This window comes from Dermacentor albipictus, chromosome 1 (genome assembly GCF_038994185.2).
Source record: "Dermacentor albipictus isolate Rhodes 1998 colony chromosome 1, USDA_Dalb.pri_finalv2, whole genome shotgun sequence".
NCBI lineage: Eukaryota > Metazoa > Arthropoda > Arachnida > Ixodida > Ixodidae > Dermacentor > Dermacentor albipictus.
Window position 1 is genome coordinate 404,902,257 of NC_091821.1, and position 22,208 is coordinate 404,924,464.

Consider the following 22,208-nt stretch of genomic DNA (forward strand, 5'->3'; position numbering starts at 1 on the left):
CGCAGATTCTGCTGAGTCATTGCGTAGCCATGACCGTACGAGCCGGCTACCCCGTGCGCTCTGGCTTCGTCCTTCCCCGAATACATGGAGCCATCGTGCCACGGATACTTCCACTGAGGCCACTAGGCCTTTCTGCAACCACAAGGGCTGACACATTACCGCCACCGAACTTGGCCGCTGGAACATTCCACGGGGTCCCACCGGTGCTCGAGAGGTACCCGCTTCCATCGTACCCGCTGGCTCCCCCATCCACGGACACACACGCCGGTGGAATAACCCCTGTCGTCTTCACACGTCCACCCATCGTTCCGGTATCGCACCATCCGCTGCACACATCACACAGTACTTTCGGCCCGCTTCCGTCTTTCACTGTTAAATTGGGTCATCGGGTCCCTGCCGTGGGTGGTGCCATAGTGGGAGGTAGACCAGCAGTGCGAGCTTTCGTGCCACGGATTCCTGTCATCACCAAGGTGCTGCCGGGTTCGAATTCCGAGCCCGTCTACGTGAGTAAGCTAGATTTGCCATTTGAAGTTCTTATGAGTATGCGCTGGCACTAGGCTGCCCATAGAGCGAAACAAAAAACTCCCTTCTGTTACGTGAATCATGTTTCAAGAAGGTGGCTAGCAACGCATTGGTACCTTATGATTGACCGCCGCTTTCTCTCTCGCGGTGAGCTTCAGTATCCGCGAAGGGAAAGGGAGAATGATTTGTGACATCTTATCGTACGCTGCTGCCCTGCACGAAACGTGAAGTTACAAATAAGTAATAAGCATTACGTCTTCCTACGTAACAATATCTATCGGCTACCGCTGGCCGACATGCAAATAGCTGATTATAGCAACTGTTGATATTATGCAAAGTAACTATGTAGCATACTTCCTTGCTGCGCTTGATCAGTAGCACACGCGCGATCTCTGTGTGTGCGTGTGCATGCGTGTGCATGCGTGGTTGCGTGTGTGTGTGTGTGTGTAAGTGTGCGTGCGTGCGTGCGTGTGTGTGTGTGTACGTGTACGTGCGTGTGTGTGTGTGTGTGAGTGTGCGTGTGTGCGTGTGTGCGTGTGTGCGTGTGCGTGTGTGTGTGTGTGTGTGTGTGTGTGTGCGTGTGTGGAAGCGCGTAACTTCCAGCACGTGCGCTTTTATCACGTCACGCGAAGTGCTACACGTGTTTTAATGTATTTTTGCTATTGTTTCCCTGGCACTTTCGCAGCCGCCGCATCCGTACGAATTCGGCTATGATATTAAGGACGAGTTCGGCAACACGCAGTACCGGCATGAGACCAGCGACGCGCATAACAACAAGCGTGGTTCTTACGGCTACACCGACGCCAACGGCATCTCGCGCCAGGTGGACTACGTAGCGGACGCCAATGGCTTCCGTGCTCACATTCGCACCAATGAACCCGGCACGGCTTCCTCGGCACCGGCTGGCGCAGTCTACGACTCCAAGCCCGTGACAGTCAGCGCAGGCGTCATCAGATCTCAGCGAGGTGACTTGCTTGTCAAGGCGAGCAGCCATGAGTGGACGCCAGTTGCAGGAAGGGCGGTATTTGTGAGCCAGGTCAAGCCCCATCCAGCCATCATTTCTCCAACCATACCTTTCTTGGAAGAAGCAAGTGGTGGGCATCGAACGGTTGCTGCACCACCTCGAGTCCACCTTGGAGGAACGATCGCTCGTTTTCAAAGGCCACCAACGACAGTGGTTAATAGTGCGAGCCCCGTAGTGGTGGGTGGTCACACTACCCTTGTCGACACGGACGTTAGCGGAACTTCTCGCAATGCTGCGGGAGTCGTGGCCACTAAGGTTCCGACGGCTCCCACTTCCTCTGGTGGCAACGGTGCCCATGCGACACTCGCAGTAGTCGCGCTACAGCCCAACCATCCCCCAAAACTAGCTGGTTATCACTACAAAGCTAAAAGTCGCTAAAAGACCTTGTCAGCCTTGAAAACGCCGTGTTAGGACGAAATCGAAAAAAAAATGTCCCGAGGAAACGAAGTTCCTTTTGGTAACGTGACTCATGAATTTTTATTCATCACACGGCGGCTGTAGCTCAGTAGAGTGAACTTATCCACTCTCGATGACTCAGCCTTTCGATGCAGCGCAAGATGAAAGTACACCGTGTCTCGTCGCCTTTCGCATGAGCGAAGCAACCAGTTCACCCTTATTTTGCCCCATTCTCGTTTTAAGTGCTGTCCGAGGTCGTCGAAACGCCTATAGAGTTAACTTAGCCGAGTTCGCGGCCGTCTGCGCATGTGAGATTCCGGAACTACGAGGTCAGAATCGTTTAGAAATCGTTCTAAATTCAATTACCCATAGCGATCAGCAGAACACATCTATCGCGGATAAATCAAGGGGGTTTGTATGCATGTAATATTTACAAAATGGACTGCAGTAACTTCCGAAGTGCGCTGCCGAGATGGGCCTACTTAGACGCCCACCTTTTTGTAATCGAAGCGAGCGCATTGTGCACGTTAATATCATTTTTCAACTGCTAGTAGCACTTTAAAAAAATATTTCTCGCCTCTTCAAGAGCTGCATACTAAGTGTATAATACATAATAAGTTATCATTAAGCATGTAATCTTCCATGCTCTGGGAAACCTTGTATTAACAGAGACGGAATGACGCGTAAAGTGGACGTTAAAGCACTAATATATACCGAACACACGTTTTCTTATAACCTAAGAATATAATTTATAAGTGATAAAACAAGTTCAATGAGTTTTAATATTTTTGGGCGCTTCGTGCTTTTACTTACCAGTTTCTTCTATACGAAGCCAACTGTTCTTCTCGACTTCATGTTTTAATGTGACCGTCATTGTAGATCTATGCACAATACGCGCGTGAATGAGTTTTTTAGTAGTTTCTCAGAACTGACATTTTGATTCCAAGCTATCCAGCAAGAGAAGGCTGCTAATAATAGAGTTAATACATTCCGTATGAGCACATTAAAGAGTATTATGCGTTTTTGTAATGAAAGGCTTGCCCATTTATGCTAAATGTTAGGTTTTTCATAGCCTCATAATAAAAATATGTTCTGCAACTTCATCGCTTTCCTGTATCCGCACTTTCCTTGCTTCGAAAGCAAATTTCGTGATATTGTCATAATGTCATTATGCGTTTTTTTTCATAGCCTCATAATAAAAATATGTTCTGCAACTTCATCGCTTTCCTGTATCCGCACTTTCCTTGCTTCGAAAGCAAATTTCGTGATATTGTCATAATGTCATTATGCGTTTTTGTAATGAAAGGCTTGCCCATTTATGCTAAATGTTAGGTTTTTCATAGCCTCATAATAAAAATATGTTCTGCAACTTCATCGCTTTCCTGTATCCGCACTTTCCTTGCTTCGAAAGCAAATTTCGTGATATTGTCATGAAGACAATAACAATGAAATCAGAAACTCATATCCGAAACAAAGGCGCACACACACACAACGGCAACACAAATATTCCTTCGTATGTGTGGCCTGTGCGTATATCTCTCCGGATTTTATACAGCGAAGCTGCTTGTGGCTGGGTTTCCATGTACATTGTTCTGCGTCAAAATAAACAAAAATATGAGCCCATCCTGGTGATGGTACAGAAAAGGACAAAGCACAATGCCACACACCCCTGTGGAGTTCGGGTAGAGGGCTCCGGGACCTGTAACACGCACTTGAACTATACCGTTCTCACACCTAGGGCCCAACGAGGTCCCAAGCACAAGGGTAGGAACACATTTTTACATTTGAACGCTTAAAGAAAGAATACTAATAGTAAGGAGAAGCAAAAAAAGAATGGAGAGTAAAATAATACAGAAAATGACACAAGAGTCAGAGCATACTTCAAGTAATAGGTGGATCATAGCCCTAGAAGCCGACCCACGTCAACCATGTCTACATATCCACCACCCTCTCTTTGTTGTCGTTCCAAGTACTTGCGTACCTAGTTTCCTTCCGTTCTCCCGAATAAAGTTTGTACCACCGCCACCCGTGGTTGTGGTGACCTCAAATCGTCACGTGTATCTACTTTCGATGCGAATGTATATAAAAAACCAAAAAGAGAAGTTGTCGTTCTTCTGTCACTTCTGTCGTCGTAAAGGGGAGGCCGCGTATAGTCCAGATTCCCGAGGAGCACCATGCCTACAATATGCGAAATCCCGCATGCGAATGGCGTTTTGTACATGATCCTTATCGGTGGTGTTTGTCGCTCCCCGGTGACGATTGCATTGTCGTCTGTGTTCCTGCCGTCGCTCTTCGTAGGCGCGTTGCTCCTAGGGAGTCCGTACTATACTGCAATTCGATGGAATTGATGAAATAAGAACTGAGGTGACACGAGAATGTGCGTTCGTACTTTTGTTCAAAATTATGTGTCACCTCTGTATCGTGTGCTATACAGCTTCACTGGACATTCACCTTCACAAAGTGGAATGGCTCATGAGGTTTTCTTTACGACGTTACCGATAAAACAGCCTGCCCCTTGGCTTACCTGCTCTGTAAGCTGCCAACGAAGGTGCTGCATTGCTGACTAAACTCTTCAGTATCATTACGCCTTACGACATAGATACCCTACTACTCTGTCGAAGCTGCCTTGCGGCGTCTGTCCTCGAAAACGTAATTAGAATGCTGTGCTGTTCTTGATGTGCTGTGCGAGCAGCGTTATCGGGGGAATCATTGCGACTAATTCCACAATGGCCAGGTACCCACTGAAAACCTACCTCGCGACCTTTTTGTTAGACGGGATGGTGAAGTTTCACGATTTCGTATGTCAACTGTTCATGACATCCGCGTCAGAGAACTGACTGCGTGCACTGTAATGCCGGTTTTGAGTCAGAGAACACAGCCCATTTTCTAGGTCTCTCATGATCAATGAATTCCAGTGCACAACGCAGAGCCGTTAGTTCTGCAGCCGTTGAGGTCGTGACATGGGATGTCTTCAACCGCAGTGTTATTCCTCGCATTGGTATAACCACCGCACCACCATAACTCGACGACGTAATCGATCTATCGGTATAGATGTGCACGTGGTTGCTGTACTTCTCAGGCAAAAGAAGTAAGCTCAGCTATTTTATAGCAGGGGCTGGTAGATTTGTCTTCTTCTGTAGTCCTGGAATCATTATATGTACTTTTGGGCGGCTCAAACACCATGGAGGAAACACTGGCTTGCCCGCAGGTGCGTACCCTGAAGTAAACGACGCACGATGTGCACTGGCAGTAGCGCTAAATATCGAGCAGTGCCTTTCAGCAGTGAGTCTCGCCAGGTGGTTGGAAGGGATCCTAGCATAATGCCTGAGATGCGTACGCATTGTCTCAATGATAATGTGCGTCGTGAGGGGGTAATCCTGCGCAACGGCAATGGTTTCAGTCATTGATGCACTGCGGGGAAGCCACGGCATATCTTAAGGGCTTGGGCTTGGATGCTCTGACTCGCACGTAGGTTAGTCTTCCTGGTGTTGGATGTTGCAGACAGGCTGTACCACAGAAATCCAACGAACAGTGCCATGTACAGCTGTAACATAGCGCGTATAGATACTTCCCAACTTTTTCCTGCAAGAAACTTGAACAGGTGACAGACAGCAGTCAGCCACTTTTTCACGTAATTTATGTACGGAGTCCAAGACAGGTCTCTTTCATTTACGACTCCCAAGAACCTGTGACTTCTGCTGTATGGTATAGTTGTCCGTTAATTGATATGCCGTGAGCCGACATTGGCTTCCTTGCGGATGCCACCACTGCGCACTTTCCGCATGAAATTTTAAGTCCTTGTTGACGAAGGTAGCAAGATGTACATGTGGCTGCCTTCTGAAGTCGAGCACGAAGCTGAAGTCGTGTTACACCTGATGCCCAAAGGCAGATGTCGTGCGCATAGATGGAAAGTCGTACAGTGCTTGGCAGGTTGTCAACCAATCCAATGAGGGTCAGATTGAAAAGCGTCGGGCTAAGCACTCCACCTTGAGGCACTCCTCGGCTACCGTAATGCTCGGATGTCGGGCCATTTTATGTGTGCACGTAGAATGATCTCCTCTGTAAATAGCTGCACACCCACATATATATCTTACCACTAAGTCCGACGAATTCTAACGCGCTAAGGATGGCTTCATGGGTGACACTATCATAAGCCCCTTTAACGTCTAGGAACGGAACAGCAGATAGTCGTTTACAGGCCTTTTCGTGTTGCAGAAATGTTACCAAGTCAACAACGCTGTCTGTTGACGAACGGCCACGCCTGCATCCGGCCATAGCATCTGGGTAGATTTCATAGTCTCCCACTGACCGAGTGGAACTCGCCAATTTTGAGACCTACACGACTGCATCAATTAAATCCCTCACTGCAATTCCTTCCTCGCCGTGAAGCTTCCTCGTGGGACTTCCTCGACGCGAAGCTATGCTTCTCTGCCGCCTTTGGTTAGGAGTTGCCATCACAAAGGCATACTCTACATTAAGTGGAGTGACCAACAGTGCAACATGCGACGTCCGTGGCACCGAAGAAAATATCGACCACCTACTGTGCCACTGTCCACGATGTGCCCCAGAAAGACAAGAGCTTGCTAACACTTACCAAAAACTGGGCAATCGACCGCTTTCTGTGCAGGAGCTGCTGGAACACCACCCACATCGCTCGTCGGCCCATAAAGCGGTCAAGGTGCTTTTGTGCTTCTTGAGGACGACAAGCATGTGTAAACGACTGTGACTATTAATGCAATTTCTATCACACGACACGCGTCAGCGAACTCACCGCTAATTTCCTTCTTTCCTTCTCTCTCTCCCTGTCATCTTTGTTTCTCCTTTCCCATTCTTCCAGCGTTGGGTAGCCAACCGGACGTTATTCTGGTTAACTTCCCTGTTTTCTGCTTTTCTCCTCCCCTTCCTACTCCACTGCGTTCTTACAGTGAAGCAGTTTATGGCTACCCTTAAGTAAGATGTCCATGTGTGCGAACGAGAACAATAGTCATCAGCAATGGCTCGTGCCGCTCCTTGCGCACTCGTTGTCGTCTTCTTCCACAGCTGGCTCGTTGACGCTCCTCGGTGAAACCGCGCAAATGCGCTCGTGCCGCTACTCGCGCGCTCGTCATGGTCGATTTATTCCCCAGCTGGCTCCGTTGTCGCTCATCATGCCGACGTTCCCATACTGCCCCCCGCGCTCATGCCCCTGCTCGCACTTTATTCGTCGTCTTCTTCCACAGTTGGCTGCGATGGCGCTCGTCAAGACAGCGTTCCCATACTATGCCTCCCTCTGCGAAGGCGCTCGCCCACTGCCAGTCACTGCGGGGATTTTATTCTCAAATTCTCTGCCTCAGTATATCGCTAAATGAAAACACGAACGTGTATAACGAATGTATAACACGAATAAACGCGACTGTATAAAAATAAACGTGTGTGCGCTCCTTTCGTCACGATGGCCACCGATCAAGACAATAAATGTGTTCGTACTTTTGTTCAAAATTTTGTGTCACCTTTTGTCGTGTGCAACACAGCTTCGCTGGTCATCCACCTTCACAGAGTGGTAGGGCTCATTATTTTTATTGTTCATTACGACATGAACTTTTCGGCAGGCTATTCGCATGGCATCATTAACAGGCAATAAGGCAGTCCATCATCTCGCTTTGTTGCTGCTGCACAGCCTTTCAGATATGTAACCTGGGGCCGTATAACGTAAAACTATTCCGATATGTTTTTATTCCAATCTCCTGACGTCAAATTTGCGTAAGCGCCGACGCAAGCATTGGGCGGTCACTCGCAGGGTTGTCTGAACAAACCAATCAAATGCTTCCGTCGTTCATAGGAGGTCACTTTTGTTTGCTTGAAAAACGAATAACATTACCAGCACTGAGTGGCTTGTCTTATCTAATTGGCTCACAAGAGGCGAGGAGCATGCTCAAGTGGAAAGGGATTCGACGGGGCCGAGCCATTGTACTGAATATTGATAACCGGATGAAGAGGGTGCTGCCGCCGTCGGTGATTGGTCCGCTTTCTCTTCCTTAGCTTGCGGTGGCTCGTCGGCTATTGCGGCGGCATGCAACGGAACCTTAAGAATGACGCTAAAACGGATTCTCAGCAAAGAAGAGTTGGCAGAACGAGGTCGTAAACGTGCCGAAAGTTCTCTAAAACGTTACACGACCGCGCAAAAAGTTTTATTCCACCCAAATAAATCAATGCTCTCCGGCAGGGGCGAGTAGCCGGTGGCAGAGCGATTGGTGGAAGCGATCATTTATTCCTTTCGGAACGGGGCAGCCTGCGGCTATTCACAAGAACATTCACTTTTGTTCGGCATATTAATGCATCTTTAACGCGTACGCGTCACTTTGACGCGGTGAGTTTTTGCGGTTTTGTGACGTCGCGTGAGAGGCCGGTGAAGTGGGTGCAGCCCGAAAGCTTTTGACCAATAACCGAGGGCAAATGGCAAAAAGGCGTCGAATCAGAAATAACTATATTTGTGTTGTTCGGTCAAATTATGCCCCGGGGGCGCTATAACGTAAAACTATCCAAAATTTTTCCATTCCAATCCCGCAATGAGCCCTCCGCGATTGGTCAAAAACTTTTTGGACCACACCCACTTCACCTGTCTGTCACGCGACGTCAGGAAACCCACGATAGCTCCCCGTCTGATATGACGCGTGCGCACTGATTACGTATGACTTGACCGAACCAAAGAGAAATTTTTATATCTGATTCGACGAATTTTCGCCACTAGCCCTCAGCTATTGGTCAAAAGCTTCGGGCTGCACCCATTTCACGTGCCTCTCACGCGACGTCACAAAACCGCAAGAACTCACTGCATCAAAGTGGCGTGTGCGCTATGAAGATGCATTAATATGCCGAGCAAAACTGGATTTTCTTCTGAATACCCGCAGGCTGCCCCATTCCGAAAGGAATAAAAGATGGCTGCCGCCGATCACTCAAGCACTCGCTACTCGCACCTGCCGGAGAGCATGGGTTTATTTGCGTGTAATAGAAGCTTTTACGTGGCCGTGTAAAGTCTTCGAGCACTTTCAGCATGTTTGCAACCCCGTTCTGCCAACTTTTCTTTGCTGTGGATCCATTTTAGCGTCATTCTTAACCTTCCGTTGCATGCCGCCGCAATTTTCGACCAGCCACCGCGAGGTAAATAAGGGAAAGCGGACCAATCCGAGACGCCGGTGCCACCCTTTTCATCCGGTTATCGATTTTCACTGCACTGGCTCCACCCCATCGAATCCCTCTCCACTTGAGCGTGCTCCTAGCCTCTTATCAGCCAATTAGATAAGACAAGCTGCTCAGTGTAGGCAATGTCATTCGTTTTTCAAGCAAACAAAAGTGACCTCCTATGAGCGGGGAGAGCGTTTGATTGGTCCGTTCGGATAACCCTGCGGGTGACCACACGATGCTTGCGTCGGTGGTTAGCGCAAATTTGACGTAGAAGATTGGAATAAAAACATATTGGAATAGTTTTACATTATAGGGACCCTGCTTTTTCTATCGCAAAGATACGCACCATGCTTTAAGAGGCCGAGTACACGATTAGTTCTGAATCAGGCTTAGCAAGGAACAACTCAGACGCAATATAAGCTGTCTTTTCATATCGCTTAATTACCCTCGCGTTTCATGTATGTCATTAAATTAACGTCCACTGCTTTAGAGTCTACTCAAGCAAGCCTATACTCCTCCTTGTATAACGTTGTGGGTTTAATAGATTTGGCATTCCTATGAGGCAGGGCGTGCTGCCAATCGCAAATGTTCGATCACTCGGCAAAGCTAATGCAAAATTCCCGCTAAGAATGAAAATTGAAATGCTATTGCGTACCTAAACATATTTGTTTTGAAAAGCGCGCTGCAGGTCACCACCTATACAAATATATCGGTCTCTGCATGCCTGCGTTGTCCCGTGGTCCGTGTTGTAACATTGTCAACACGACAGAATCGTCGCACCGTAGTTGTGATTATGCCTTCGTCATTCCGGTGACGCCATTCCGTGTTCTGCTTTCCATCGTCGTCATTGCGTCATCATACAGTCGTTGTCATGCCTTCATGCCCACTGGCGAGTTTGGCAGGCGGATGCCACAGCAATGTCGACTGACACCGAAGACAGTCTATACTTGTTACACAATCGAAGCAAGGAAAGTCTTTGAATTACCATTACGGGTATTAAATAAAGCTGACTTCAGCAATACGGTGTTTCCGTACATTAGTTGCTTCAATGCTAACGCATTACGGCCGACACTCATCATTAGAATGGTTCTGCCGTAATTGGTATTTCACCTACCCTCTCATTACCTTCGAAGAAAATAGCTGCATTACAATTACGTGGTTTCTTAGTTGTAGTAAGCGTAATTATTTATTTTGTGTTGTCAAAACTTATTTGTAGATTATTTTGTTGTAACCGGCAGTTGTGCAGTTGCTTCAGGTAATTGCTAGCTTTCAATTCGAGCGCTGTTGTATTTGTAGGTTTAAAGAACGCGCTAGGGTCGTCTGTATACATATTTATATATAAGAGACTCGGAAATGTCACACAGGCCACCAACATAAATTTTAAATAAAAGATGCCCAATACTTGACCCTTGGGGAATGCCCTCGGTGATTTCACCATAACGTCACACATCATTGTTTATACTGACGTGCTCATAACGATTGGCTAAGCAGTGGGGTAAAAGTGTCAGAACCATACCTCGTACGTACACCCAACTCTTACAGTTTACTCATTATTATAATATGAATAAATAGCATAAGCATACGCATCTTAATGCTTCAAAATCCGGGTTTCAGTGCGGACTGCTAGAAATGAGCTGTTGAATTTTTAGACCTTTGAACAATCGAACACAGTTGCTGCTTCCATGCAATAAAAATTGTACACATCCCTCGCACTGTGGAAATCGATGAAAGTGAAGCTTTCTGTGCTGGTTCCTTTCATCGACGATAATTAGCGCTGATGTTGACGGCGAAGGCTTAGTTTCTTCAACTTTTAGTCGAAGACGTGAACGGTGAGTTGATGTTAAACGTTAATTTGCGCGCACCCCTGCCTTTCGTCTGCGTTGTTTACAGAACACACAGGGAGAGGTGTTTATTTGAGGCATTGTTCAGCGACATATTTCATAATCTCTGAGAGAGTTGAGCATTGCCATTGCCTCACATTGCACATCGCATCGTGTCAGAAGTATTAGGCCCAAACAATGAAACGTTCCTTTCCTTCGAGCGCTTCCTAACCTTACGTGAGGCCTCCTTACAGCGAAGGACCGATGGAGGAAGCAAGCATACTCTGAAAGCTCCCTTCACCCGTCCTCAGGTAAGGAGCGGTTGCCGCCATGCCTGGGTTCGAGATTATCTCTTAAAAGCTTTAGGCGAACACCAGAACACCCCTATTCAATAAAAAAGGTTGTATCGTCACACAATCTCTAAGTTGATGAGCTAATATAGAGAAGCGTGGACGCTATTTTTTAGTTTTGTTTACTAAATCTAAAGAAGCAGTGCATTACAGTGCGAAACTTGATGTGCTCCAGCAACGCTGGCACGCCGGCGTCGTGCAACGCCTAGCAACGCTTCCATGCCGCACGCGTGACTGAAACGAACGTGCCTGGCAAAACGTACCGTGCTCGCGCTTCTCCGAAGGTGGGCGACAGCACGCACGCGCAAGCAAACGTCACGTGGTTAAGCAGTGAGGCGAAGTGCTCGTTCAGGGCCAGGAGCGGCGTAAGGACGCATGAAGGTAGCTTGGCCCAAACAATAAAACGTTCCTTTTAGGGGTGTGCGAATATTGAAATTTTCGATTACGAATCGAATACGAATAAGGCGAAGAACTCTCTTCGAATATCGAATCGAATATCGAATACATGTGTAGTATTAAAAAATTGCAAGAGAGGTAACAATAGCTTTATTACCCTTTTAAAAATAACATTGCATTTTACAAGGTTGCTTCAAATTAAAGAGGTACTCAATTATAGATAATGGACTCAGGTAATGCCCTCAGTCAGGTAAAACGCTTGTTACAGATTGTCGTGAAGGAAAATTAACTGCTCAATATGGCCAGAAAGTAAACGCTCTCTAAGCACTGTCACATTTCTGCCGGTAGAAAAGACTCTTTCACTAGGAACTGAAGTGGCAGGGATCGCCAAGTACTTCCGGGCGAGTGCACTTAAAAGCGGGTACCTGAAGCGGCCAATGGACTGCCACCACTCACAAGGATTCATGCCCCTTTCCAGAAGAGGCTTTTGCGCGTAGTCTGTAACTTCCCTCTCAGGGGCAGATGTCAAATGTGTCTTCTCTTTGTTCATCACTAGATCGTCAAAAGCATTCCATACACTCGATGCCACCAGTGGACACGAAGTCGACACTGGCACGGCGGTGTCCCCACGGTGTTCCACGACGGCTTCCTGGAGCTCCCTTGTCACAAGGTTTTTCAGCCAGATCATCTGACCAGATGCCTGATGAACTGTGGCCACAAAGCGCGGATCAAGAAACATGCCTAGGCTGGCCACTTCATCAAATTTCCACTCCGCACAAAGAGCCTTGATACATTTTGAATCAATGTTAGCAAACCCTGAGTTGCCTTTGCAACCTTCAAGGCAATGGGGCATTCCAAAAATAATTGGAATTATAAAGCTTGGCGAAAAAGAAACCGAAACTGATCATGTCTCAAATGCCTGAAGCAGATAGACTGAAACAGAGCATACAGATAATGGCAACTCGGGGTTGCAAAGGCAACCCTGAGTTGCCTTTGCAACCTTCAAGGCAATGGGGCATTCCAAAATAATTGGAATTATAAAGCTTGGTGAAAAAAAACCGAAACTGATCATGTCTCAAATGCCTGAAGCAGATAGACTGAAACAGAGCATACAGATAATGAGCGTATCATGCGAAGTTCTCAGTTAATAAACATGTTCTTAGGAGAATGCGGAGCAAGCATACAATTGGTTAATTGCTCAATTATTCGCAGTCTATCCGAATATTCGCCGTTTCCACCGTTATTCGGCCGTCCTCGGATATTCGTGAATTTCCGAACATGCATTTCTTGAATCGAATACGCTTCGAATATGGAAAATATTCGATTCGTATTCGAAATTCGGAATATTCGCACACCCCTAGTTCCTTTCCTTCGAGCGCTTCCTAACCTTACGTGAGGCCTCCTTACAGCGAAGGACCGATGGAGGAAGCAAGCGTACTCTGAAAGCTCCCTTCACCCGTCCTCACCTAAGGAGCGGTTGCCGCGTGCCTGGGTTCGAGATTATCTCTTCAAATCGTTCCGCGAACACCATTATTCTATTAAAAAATGTTGTATCGTCGCACAATCTTTAAATTGAATAGCTAATATAGAGAAGCGTGGACGCTTTCTTCTAGTTTCGTTTACCAAAGTTAAAAAAAAGTTGCGCATTACAGTGTAAAACTTGATGTGCTCAGCAACGCTGGCACGCCGGCGTCTTGCAACGCCTAGCAACGCCTAGCAATGCTTGCATGCCGCACGCGTGACTGAATCGAACATGCCTGGCAAGACGTACCGTGCTCGCGCTTCTCGCAAGTGGGCGACAGTGCGCATGCGCAAGCAATCGCCTCACCCCAATGAAGGCTTCCTTAGTGAGGTAAGGAAGATTTAATTGTTTGGCTTCTTATGCTGAGGAAGTACCAAGGAAGCACCAAGGAAGCCTTCACCGAGGGCGCCTCAGTAAGGAACCTTTCAGAGTGACATAAGGTAGCCTCACTGCAATGAAGGCTTCCTTACTGAGGTAAGGAAGATTTCATTGTCTGGCCCTTAAACTTGCATTGGATTAGGGGCTGTACGTACCAAAATCATAGTCTAATTATGAGGTTCGTCCTAGTGGCTTAGTCCGGTTTAATTTTGAAACCATGGTGTTCTTTAAAGTGTACCGAAATGTAAGTGCAGGCGCGTTTTTTATTTCGCCCCCATCGAAACGCGGCTGCAGCTGTTGGGATCAAATCCGCTACCTCTCGCAATGCCATAGCCGCCGAGCTACCGCGCTTGGCACAGAAGTGTTGATTTGACGGTCGATTGCTTCCGTAGTCTCACCTGGACCCTGCGGTGCGCTTTAATTAATGCGGCTCTGTTTCTGCACACCCTGCATAATTTATCGCCTTGACATATTTGCATGGTGTTCATTTTCAATTCCCCACAACTGCTGTGGTATAGTAGCAGGATTTCCTTGCCGTCCCGCGTGGCCTTCACCCCCACCCCCCCACCCCCTTGTACGGAAACTACCTCTTCTTCGTTCTCACTACAGTTCTATCTACGTCCCCTCCGGACTCACACGTTATAAAGGGGAGTTGTGCTGCTTCTGCAATGCTTTTGAGGTCTGTCGCGGATAATTACTGCTGCCAAGAGGAGGCTAAAGCGCCCAACGAGCATTAGAGGACATTGTGAACATTCGACGCGGTGTGTCCAAACGAGCTTCTCGCGTCATCTTTCCTCTGCAGCTGCAGCCAGAGCAGCAGCATCAGCAGCAGTAGTGAGAAAGCTGAAGTAAGCGGCAAAGAAACCTTCGCTTTAAAAGGGTGTGTCACGACTGTATAACGCCGGCTAGGTTCTTGTGTCTACAGGCAAAAGCTCCACAAAAGCTCCACAGCCCTTCGCTCTTTGTCTTTCTTCTTAAAGTGACAACCAAAACGAATTGCGTGCATCGCCTTTTTCACTAGGCGGTCGCTCGCAACCATTGCAGCGGCCGGATGGCTGACAGTTGTAGAGCCACAAGCCCAATTTCCAAGTATCGGATACCGTATGCAGAGCGGGTTTCGCTTTAATATCCCCAGTTGCCTCGTCGTTAAATAACGATAAACCGGTAACTGTGAATGGCGTACTTTGTCTTTCTCCTATTCATTTGCGCATTACTATTTCAGCGACGCTAGCTTCGTCGTACTCGGAGCAGACAGAGATGTGGCGAGGGAAAGAAAGCGAAAAGTTAATACCAGCGACCAACATGCGCGAGCAACCAAAGAACGGTGGCTGTTCGGAAAAAGGAAAAAGAAAGACTTAACTGATTTTGGTTGCAGGATTATAAGCCATAACAAATTGCTGGCAAGCGTGCGCTTCGCCAGACAACCTCCCTCGCTTACAGAGCTGCAGGCAGGTACGCAACGCTCGTAGCGTCCTTCGAGTCTGGGCCAAAAAAATTTCGCACTAATAAAGAAAGTTCAGCCTGTTACATCCCGCAGAAGAAGGAATGCACAGTGCAGACTGGAAACAAAAAAGGAACACTTGCTCCTAGTATGTCACTGAGAAACCGGTCGACTACGGCGTTCTGACGAGGAATACCAACAGCTGTACAGAAGACCGGAATGAAGTGAAACGGCCGGGTCTTGCCACATTATCTTTCTAATTTTTTTCTTAAATTCTTCGGCGCTTGTTTATCTTTAGTGTGCGCGTGCATGTCTGAGCATGCGGTCGTAGTCCGCCATGCTCTATCTCCCATCGTCCTTGCGTGCCGACCGGCGCATTGATCTTCGTCATACTGGAATTTGGCGGACCAGACGACCCCGCGCTTAAAAGAGAGGCGAGCGTCTCTTGACGAAAATAGCTGCCGCTTGAAGAGGCGGCGAGATACACGTGTGACATACACGTGTGACACATGGCGCCAAAAGGCGTTGCTCGAAGACGCACATCTGCTACTCTTCATTTGTGGTGGAGATGAAACTCGGATAACTAAGCCAGACGACATCTTGCTGCAGCGTTAGCTGCACCTAGCCTGTATTTTTATAGGGCCGTCAATATTGAGGCGAGACAAAAAAAAATTAAGACAAAACTAAGTGATCGAGGGACGCTATCTCTACTCGATGACTGCTGTGGCAGTGGTGGTCGGGCATGATAAAAAGTGACATCGTTTAAATTTGTGGAAAGTGTAAATATTGAAAACGAAGTAAAGGCGATAAATAGCATGATTTTCATCGTATCTGGGAAACCTTGCTCTGCGTAAATAGGTTCCCTTCGGCATGTGGGACTTCGGATATAAAAAAAAGCTACTGTAGTATATCGCTATACTTAGTACTTACGAAAAAACCACTGGACTTGCGCGCCACCTCATTTTGCTGTTTAAATACCCTACTCCCAAATTTTTTCAATGTTTATGTGCCTTCAATTACCAACTTCTATGACGGAGTAAAATCTGACGTCTGTGTCGCGAATGTTGCCATTTCTGCTTTCCTATGATTATCTTCATAAATTTAACAATGAAAATTAAACAAAATGGATGCATTTAGTGAAGTCTACTAATTCATTAGCGAGTTCGCAAATTGTCAACAAACACCAAGCGACTTTTTCTAGCTATCGCCAGTGCTGTGGTTAATGTGAAAGGTCCAACCCTAAGAAACAACATCGTTAGCACAATCCACGCCGCTCAGCAATCAGACAAAAGTTTATTCGCACCCTTTCTTCTCAACATCTACGAAAACAAAACCCGATCGTCTGAGCAAAGCCTCACGAAAAGCAACCTGACAAGCATTCTTGCACTTCTTCGTAACAAAAAATGCCTGAGCCAACATGGTTGCTTGCTATTTCTGGCAAAGATTTGATGCAATTGTTAGATAAGTAGCATTTTTCCCAAGACACGCTACAGAGAGCCATTCATATGAAATGCACAGCTCTCACGTGTCCTCGTACGGGGCATTCTAGATACAAAAAGTGCACGTTCAATTCTCCTGACTCTTGAAGTATTCACACCCTACGCTGAACCCATGTAACTCAAGCGTTTTGATTGCGGTTTCCCTGAATGGGGGCAATAAAACATGGGCACTATTGCACCAATTCATTACGTCTGGAAACACTGCGAAGCGGGTATAAAGGAAACCCGCTAGTTTTACGCTAAATGCGGGAAACATTAAGATTTCACGGGGAAATCTTTAAAGTAGAACATTTGGGCGCTGAGCCGTGCTCCCGCATGGGCTGCAGAAAATAGCGCTAGCCTTTTCTCCTTCCCCTCAAGAACCACTTCTCTTGGTTAACTTAAAAAAACTACAGCAGAAGTCATCTAACCATGACTTTGGGCGATAATGCGAATATCAACCGAGCAACGTAGCGACAGACCATATTCTTAAAGTCCCGTTTATTTACCACGTGTAGTGGTAGTTATGAGACTTTCGTTGAATGGGCTATACGCAACATACTCCGATATCATCCGACTTTTCTTTGGCCTTCGCTTGCCGTGGTCGCCCCATGAGCATGAAGGCCTGACGGCGAATATGACGCCGACGCAGTGACGATGTATTGAAGATGGAATGATAGCGATGAAGCGACAAAGGCGTATAACGATGATGGTAAGATGACAATGAGACGTCGGTTTTTAAATTATGACCATGATATAATGGTGGCAACGTGACCATGATGACATGAGGACAATGCGATGACGATGATGGTATGACAACTCGATGAAGAAGGAAAATGATGACGATCGCCTCATCAAGACGGCATGATAACGATCGTATGACAACGGCTACACTATAGCGAGTGTGTCAGGACGAGACAATGACGACAAAAGCATGACAACGACGGCATAGTCACGATTTAATCATGACAGGTTAATTACGATAGAATGACGAACAAGGAATGACGTCGATGAATCGACGACGGTGATATGACGACGACGGCAATGGCATGGAGATACGGAAGTGATGACAATGATGAAATGACAGCTTGCGACGATGGCATGATGACAACGGTATGACGATGAATGCATGACGGCGCAGTAATGACGATGACAAGACAACGGCATGAGCAGATTGTGATGACGACGGGTATATGATGACAATGGCTTGATGATGACTGTATCACAAAACCTGCATTACGACGACAATATGGCAATGGCAGTATCATGGGAATCGGATGAAGTAGCTGGAGTGATGATTATGGCCATACCACGACAGCATTACGACGACGAGCTGACAAAGAAGGCATGGGCGCGACTAACGGTGACTGCATGACGAGGTAGCCCTATTCGTGATTGAATGACGACAGTATGATTAAAATACAATGGCGAAGAAAGGTTGACATCGATGGAGCCGCAAACACACTGCGTTGAAGATGACAAGACTACAATGGTATCATGTTGCTTAAGTGATGACGAAACCACAGCGGGATGACGATGGCGTGATGATGACGGCAGAACATGTGCTGACTGACAAAGGTTAATGATGACAATGCAATGATCATGACTGTGTTACGGCCCCGAACATGTACCTAGTAGCCCAAACTATATGGACAGCTGGGTCAGAGTACAAGGCGGGACGATGACAGTATGATGAGAGTCACATTACGACGCTGGAATACGAAGATTTATGACAGTCAAGATGTTGAATCGGAATACATAGTGGTTCAATTTTTTTCAGTCAGTGTAAGGTGGGTAATTATATTGAATGTTCTTGAAAGTTCAATAAAAATTCGAAGTGCACATATTTCCTTTTTCGAACGGATGCAGCGTGGTTTCTCCTTGCAAAAGTAGAGCAGTTTCTGTTGAACGCTGATTTGTGAAATAAAATCGAAAAGGTGTCATAAATTAGTGCATGGTTTAAGACTGAAACTAATTTTTATGTATTAGTTTTTCAGGTACCTTAGAAAATACCGGCAGAATTTACACTGGTCTGCAATCTAATGCTTTTTTTCTTTGCCGCCAGCTTTGAAAATAAAATAAATATTGGCAATGTGGAGACGCCTTGATAGAGTGCCTTAAGACATTATAAGTTAATGACGTATTCTATAGCAGGGGCTACGATGTGAATAACCTATTGAATTTGTCGAATTTTAAGGCACTCCTCGTCAATATACCTGCTGTTATTTGAGGACATCAAATCAGCCATATCCTCCTGTGTATTTACTGGAAACAGAAATGCAATTTCACTCATTTTGGTGCCCAGGACCTGCGTAAAATTATTGCCATGTGATCTCTCCAACGAATACAAAAAATTATCGAAGGCTTCGGCAAGGTCATCACCAGTAAGGGTTTTGTTGTCCGCAGTAATTTTCGTCGGGAATGGGCTGCCGTGCTAGCATGGGTAATTAAGCAACGTGTTTAACTTTTCCCCAGACGGCTTCAGATGTTTGCGTTAGTTCGAGGTCAAACAGTCCACTTAAGTATTCAAGTTTGCTCTTCCTTAAGAGAAAATTTGTAGCATTTCTATGTTTTCGAAATGTCTCGAAGTCTTCTTTGCCCACAGATATAAAATAAAAAATGCTCGTGAAGTACATTTTCTGAGTTTTCTCGCTTTGAGGCACTCTGAAGTAATTTGAGGTTTCCTTGCCTTGCGACGCCGCTTTTTTATTTTGCCCTGAAAGCATCGTTACATGCTCCTTTAAAACTTTCGATAAAGACAGCATACGCTGTGTCAGCGTCGGTTGCACTGAAATCGGCGTCTAATTCTGTCCTAAAGTATAGGCAGTAAACATGGCAATAGTGCTTGGACATACGCACCGGGATGGTGTCGGGTGCGGCTTTGCATCCCTAAGGTGAAATTTCTTACGACTTATTATTATTTATGGATCTAAATGGTCGCTGATGTATGTTTTGAGGACACCGGCGCAAATAGGTGCATTTGTGGCATTTGCTGTGATGACGTCAGTGTGTATGCAGGAATGAGTCTGAAAATCGAGTAGGTTTGTAAATGCGCTAGATTCTATGATATCATTCGAAACCTTGGTGGCTTACAGTTTGCATGTCAACGTTTATATCACCACCAATGATAAGGCTGTAATCATTTTCGTTGATCCAGGACAGAAAAGTGTCCAAAACATGAGAAAAATTGGCGCGTTGAATGTCGCAGAAAAAATGAGTGAACTACATTTCACACACAACTATTCAAAATCCTGAGTAAGCACAAAAAAAGCCTCAAATATTTCACAGTAAAACACATCCTTCACTAAACGCATAACCCTGGCGCCAATCTTATCACCCTATTACTATTCTTGAACAAAACCCAGTTTTGGGCATTGAAGCACAAAAGTAACAGGAAGACCAATTCATTTTGTCACCAATATTGAAAATTAATATATCGAAATTGAAACATTACTGAGAATTCTTTCCGAGTGGATACGCCTTTCTGATTTACCTACTATAATTCGTAGCTTAAGATATGTGCGGCAAAGTTATGTTAATTATGTTACTCATTCAATTAGAAATTTTGATTTCTTGAAGTAATATCTGCCTCATCGAATAATTTTGATCAAGAGTTAGAATTGTGCTATCTACCGCATGCAATTTCTCAAAATTTAGTGCACCTAACGAAACAGCCTATATATCACAATTCGTCTATCTCGGATTTTCAACATAATCTTGCCGCAGTGCTCAATATAGTATCTGCTGAAAACAAGAAAGTTGAACTGGTTGGTGACATCAATATTAATTTATTGAACACATATAGCAGCAGCACTGTAGCATATACTGATTGCTTTCTTGGTTTAGGGCTTGAATCACTAATTTCATCCGCTACATGATTTTCACCCAACGGAAAAGGTACTCTTCTTGACCACGCTTCAAGCAATGTTACACGAATGCCACATGAAGGAGTCATTGATGTGCTTATCACTGATCATCTTCTCGTACTTCTAACTTTCACCTCAAGAATATCTCGCCATAACACGCGCCAATTTACTTCTACCTTTAATCAGGACAACTGTCAGTAAATTTCATGGCATTGAATTGCCATGAATTGCCATGGCATTGAATTCGTGGTAATTTATCCTGAAAGAGAAGTAGGGAATTATAGCTCCTTGTTTATTAAAGCAGTGCATGCAAGCATTAAACGTATGAAATGCAAGAAAATATTTAAATTTCCCCATAATCACTGGTTAACAAAAGGTTTGTTAACTAGCATGCGAAGGAAAGATAATCTATGTAGGAAAACTAAAAAAATATCCATTCAATGTGGGCCTAAAAGTTAGTTATAGAATATAAAGCAATTTGTTGAATAACCTTCTAAAAAATCAAAACGACTTTATCAGGAAACAGAATTTTGTAAGACAAAAAATAACTGCAACAAAAAATTGATACTTTTTAGTGACCTTTCAGAAAGACCTCAGGTGAGTAGAATAATGGATAAAGCAAATCTACACTCAGGCATCCGGCAATGCTAAATCACTTAGTGATTACTCCTATGATATATGCAATAATAGGTACAGAACTTAATCGCACCCCTGATGAAATGTGTTCTACAATCTGAAATTTAAAAAGAACTCTAGCTTCGGGCTAGATAATATTTTCTCTTATCATTTAAAGCTCCTTGCTTCATTTATTGCGGAATCATTAGGCAAAATAATCATTCTCATATTTAAGTATGGTACCTTTCCGATACCGCTGAATAAGGTCAAGGTAATGCCGGTGCATAAAAAAAGTGATATTACAGACGGGCTAAACTATCGCCCAATCTCTATATTGTCCTCAATTAGCGAAATTATTGAAAAATTATTTCTCAAACGCATGAGCAGGTACCTCGACAAATTTAAGTTGCTCAATTTTGCCAATTCGGTTTACGTGCAGGTGGTTCAAACAATTTACCTTTACTATCAATAACCGATTTCTTAAGGTCTTCCATCGACAACGGCGGTTTTGTCGGTTCTGTATTTCTTGATTTTACTAAAGCCTTTGACACCATTAGTCATAACATTTTATTTACTTAACTGGAATCATTCGGTATAACTGGTCCAGCTTTACTTTTTTTTTAAAGATTACTCGATCTTGAACAATCAGTCTGCATAGGTGGCGTGTACTCAAACGTTAAGGCCATTATTGAAGGGGTACAGTAGGGCTCTATACATGGGCATATTATTGTTTTCTATCTACAACAATGATTTACCTGATTGCACTGATCTTCCCTAAAGTGATTTTTTACTCTGGTGATATGACCATTTTCGTGCCACATAAATCGTTAACAACGGTAACCGCCAAGTTGAACAATGAATTTACCAACGTTATTAAATGGTGTCGTTTACGTAAACTAATTTTCAACCCACTTAACACTCAGTTCATGATTTTTAAAACATATAAAAAAGTTCTTCATTATCTACCGCAAGTATCCATAGACCAACATTTAATCTCCGTGGTTAATTGTGTAACTTTCCTTGTCATTAAATAGTACTCTAACTTGAAGTTTAATAATAATATTGCTTATATTAAACATAAAGCTGCGTTTTGTATTAGAGCTCTCATTAAATCGCGTCCATTTTTTTCTGTTCCCGCCTTCCAATATTTATACCTTGCCTTCATACAGTCACATCACACATGGCATTACTTCGTGGGGAAGTACATATAACTGTCACTTTTCGCCCTTACAGCACATT

At 45.1% G+C, this 22,208-nt stretch overlaps 1 protein-coding gene and 1 long non-coding RNA gene across 11 annotated transcripts in view; one reads left to right on the plus strand and one right to left on the minus strand.

Annotated features, from left to right (window-relative positions):
• LOC135903595 (uncharacterized) overlaps window positions 1-3,107 on the plus strand; it is a 1,541,440-nt gene extending 1,538,333 nt beyond the window's left edge. For all 10 annotated transcript variants that reach the window (XM_070532127.1, XM_070532122.1, XM_070532125.1 and 7 more), the window contains 2 exons: window positions 6-503; window positions 1,208-3,107. In XM_070532127.1, coding sequence (XP_070388228.1) covers window positions 30-503; window positions 1,208-1,924 — 1,191 coding nt within the window. In that variant the 5' untranslated portion in view covers window positions 6-29 and the 3' untranslated portion in view covers window positions 1,925-3,107. The remainder of the gene's footprint in view (window positions 1-5; window positions 504-1,207) is intronic.
• The window catches only part of LOC135903592 (uncharacterized), a 133,394-nt gene that overhangs the window by 95,935 nt on the left and 15,251 nt on the right, over window positions 1-22,208 (minus strand). The window lies entirely within an intron of this gene.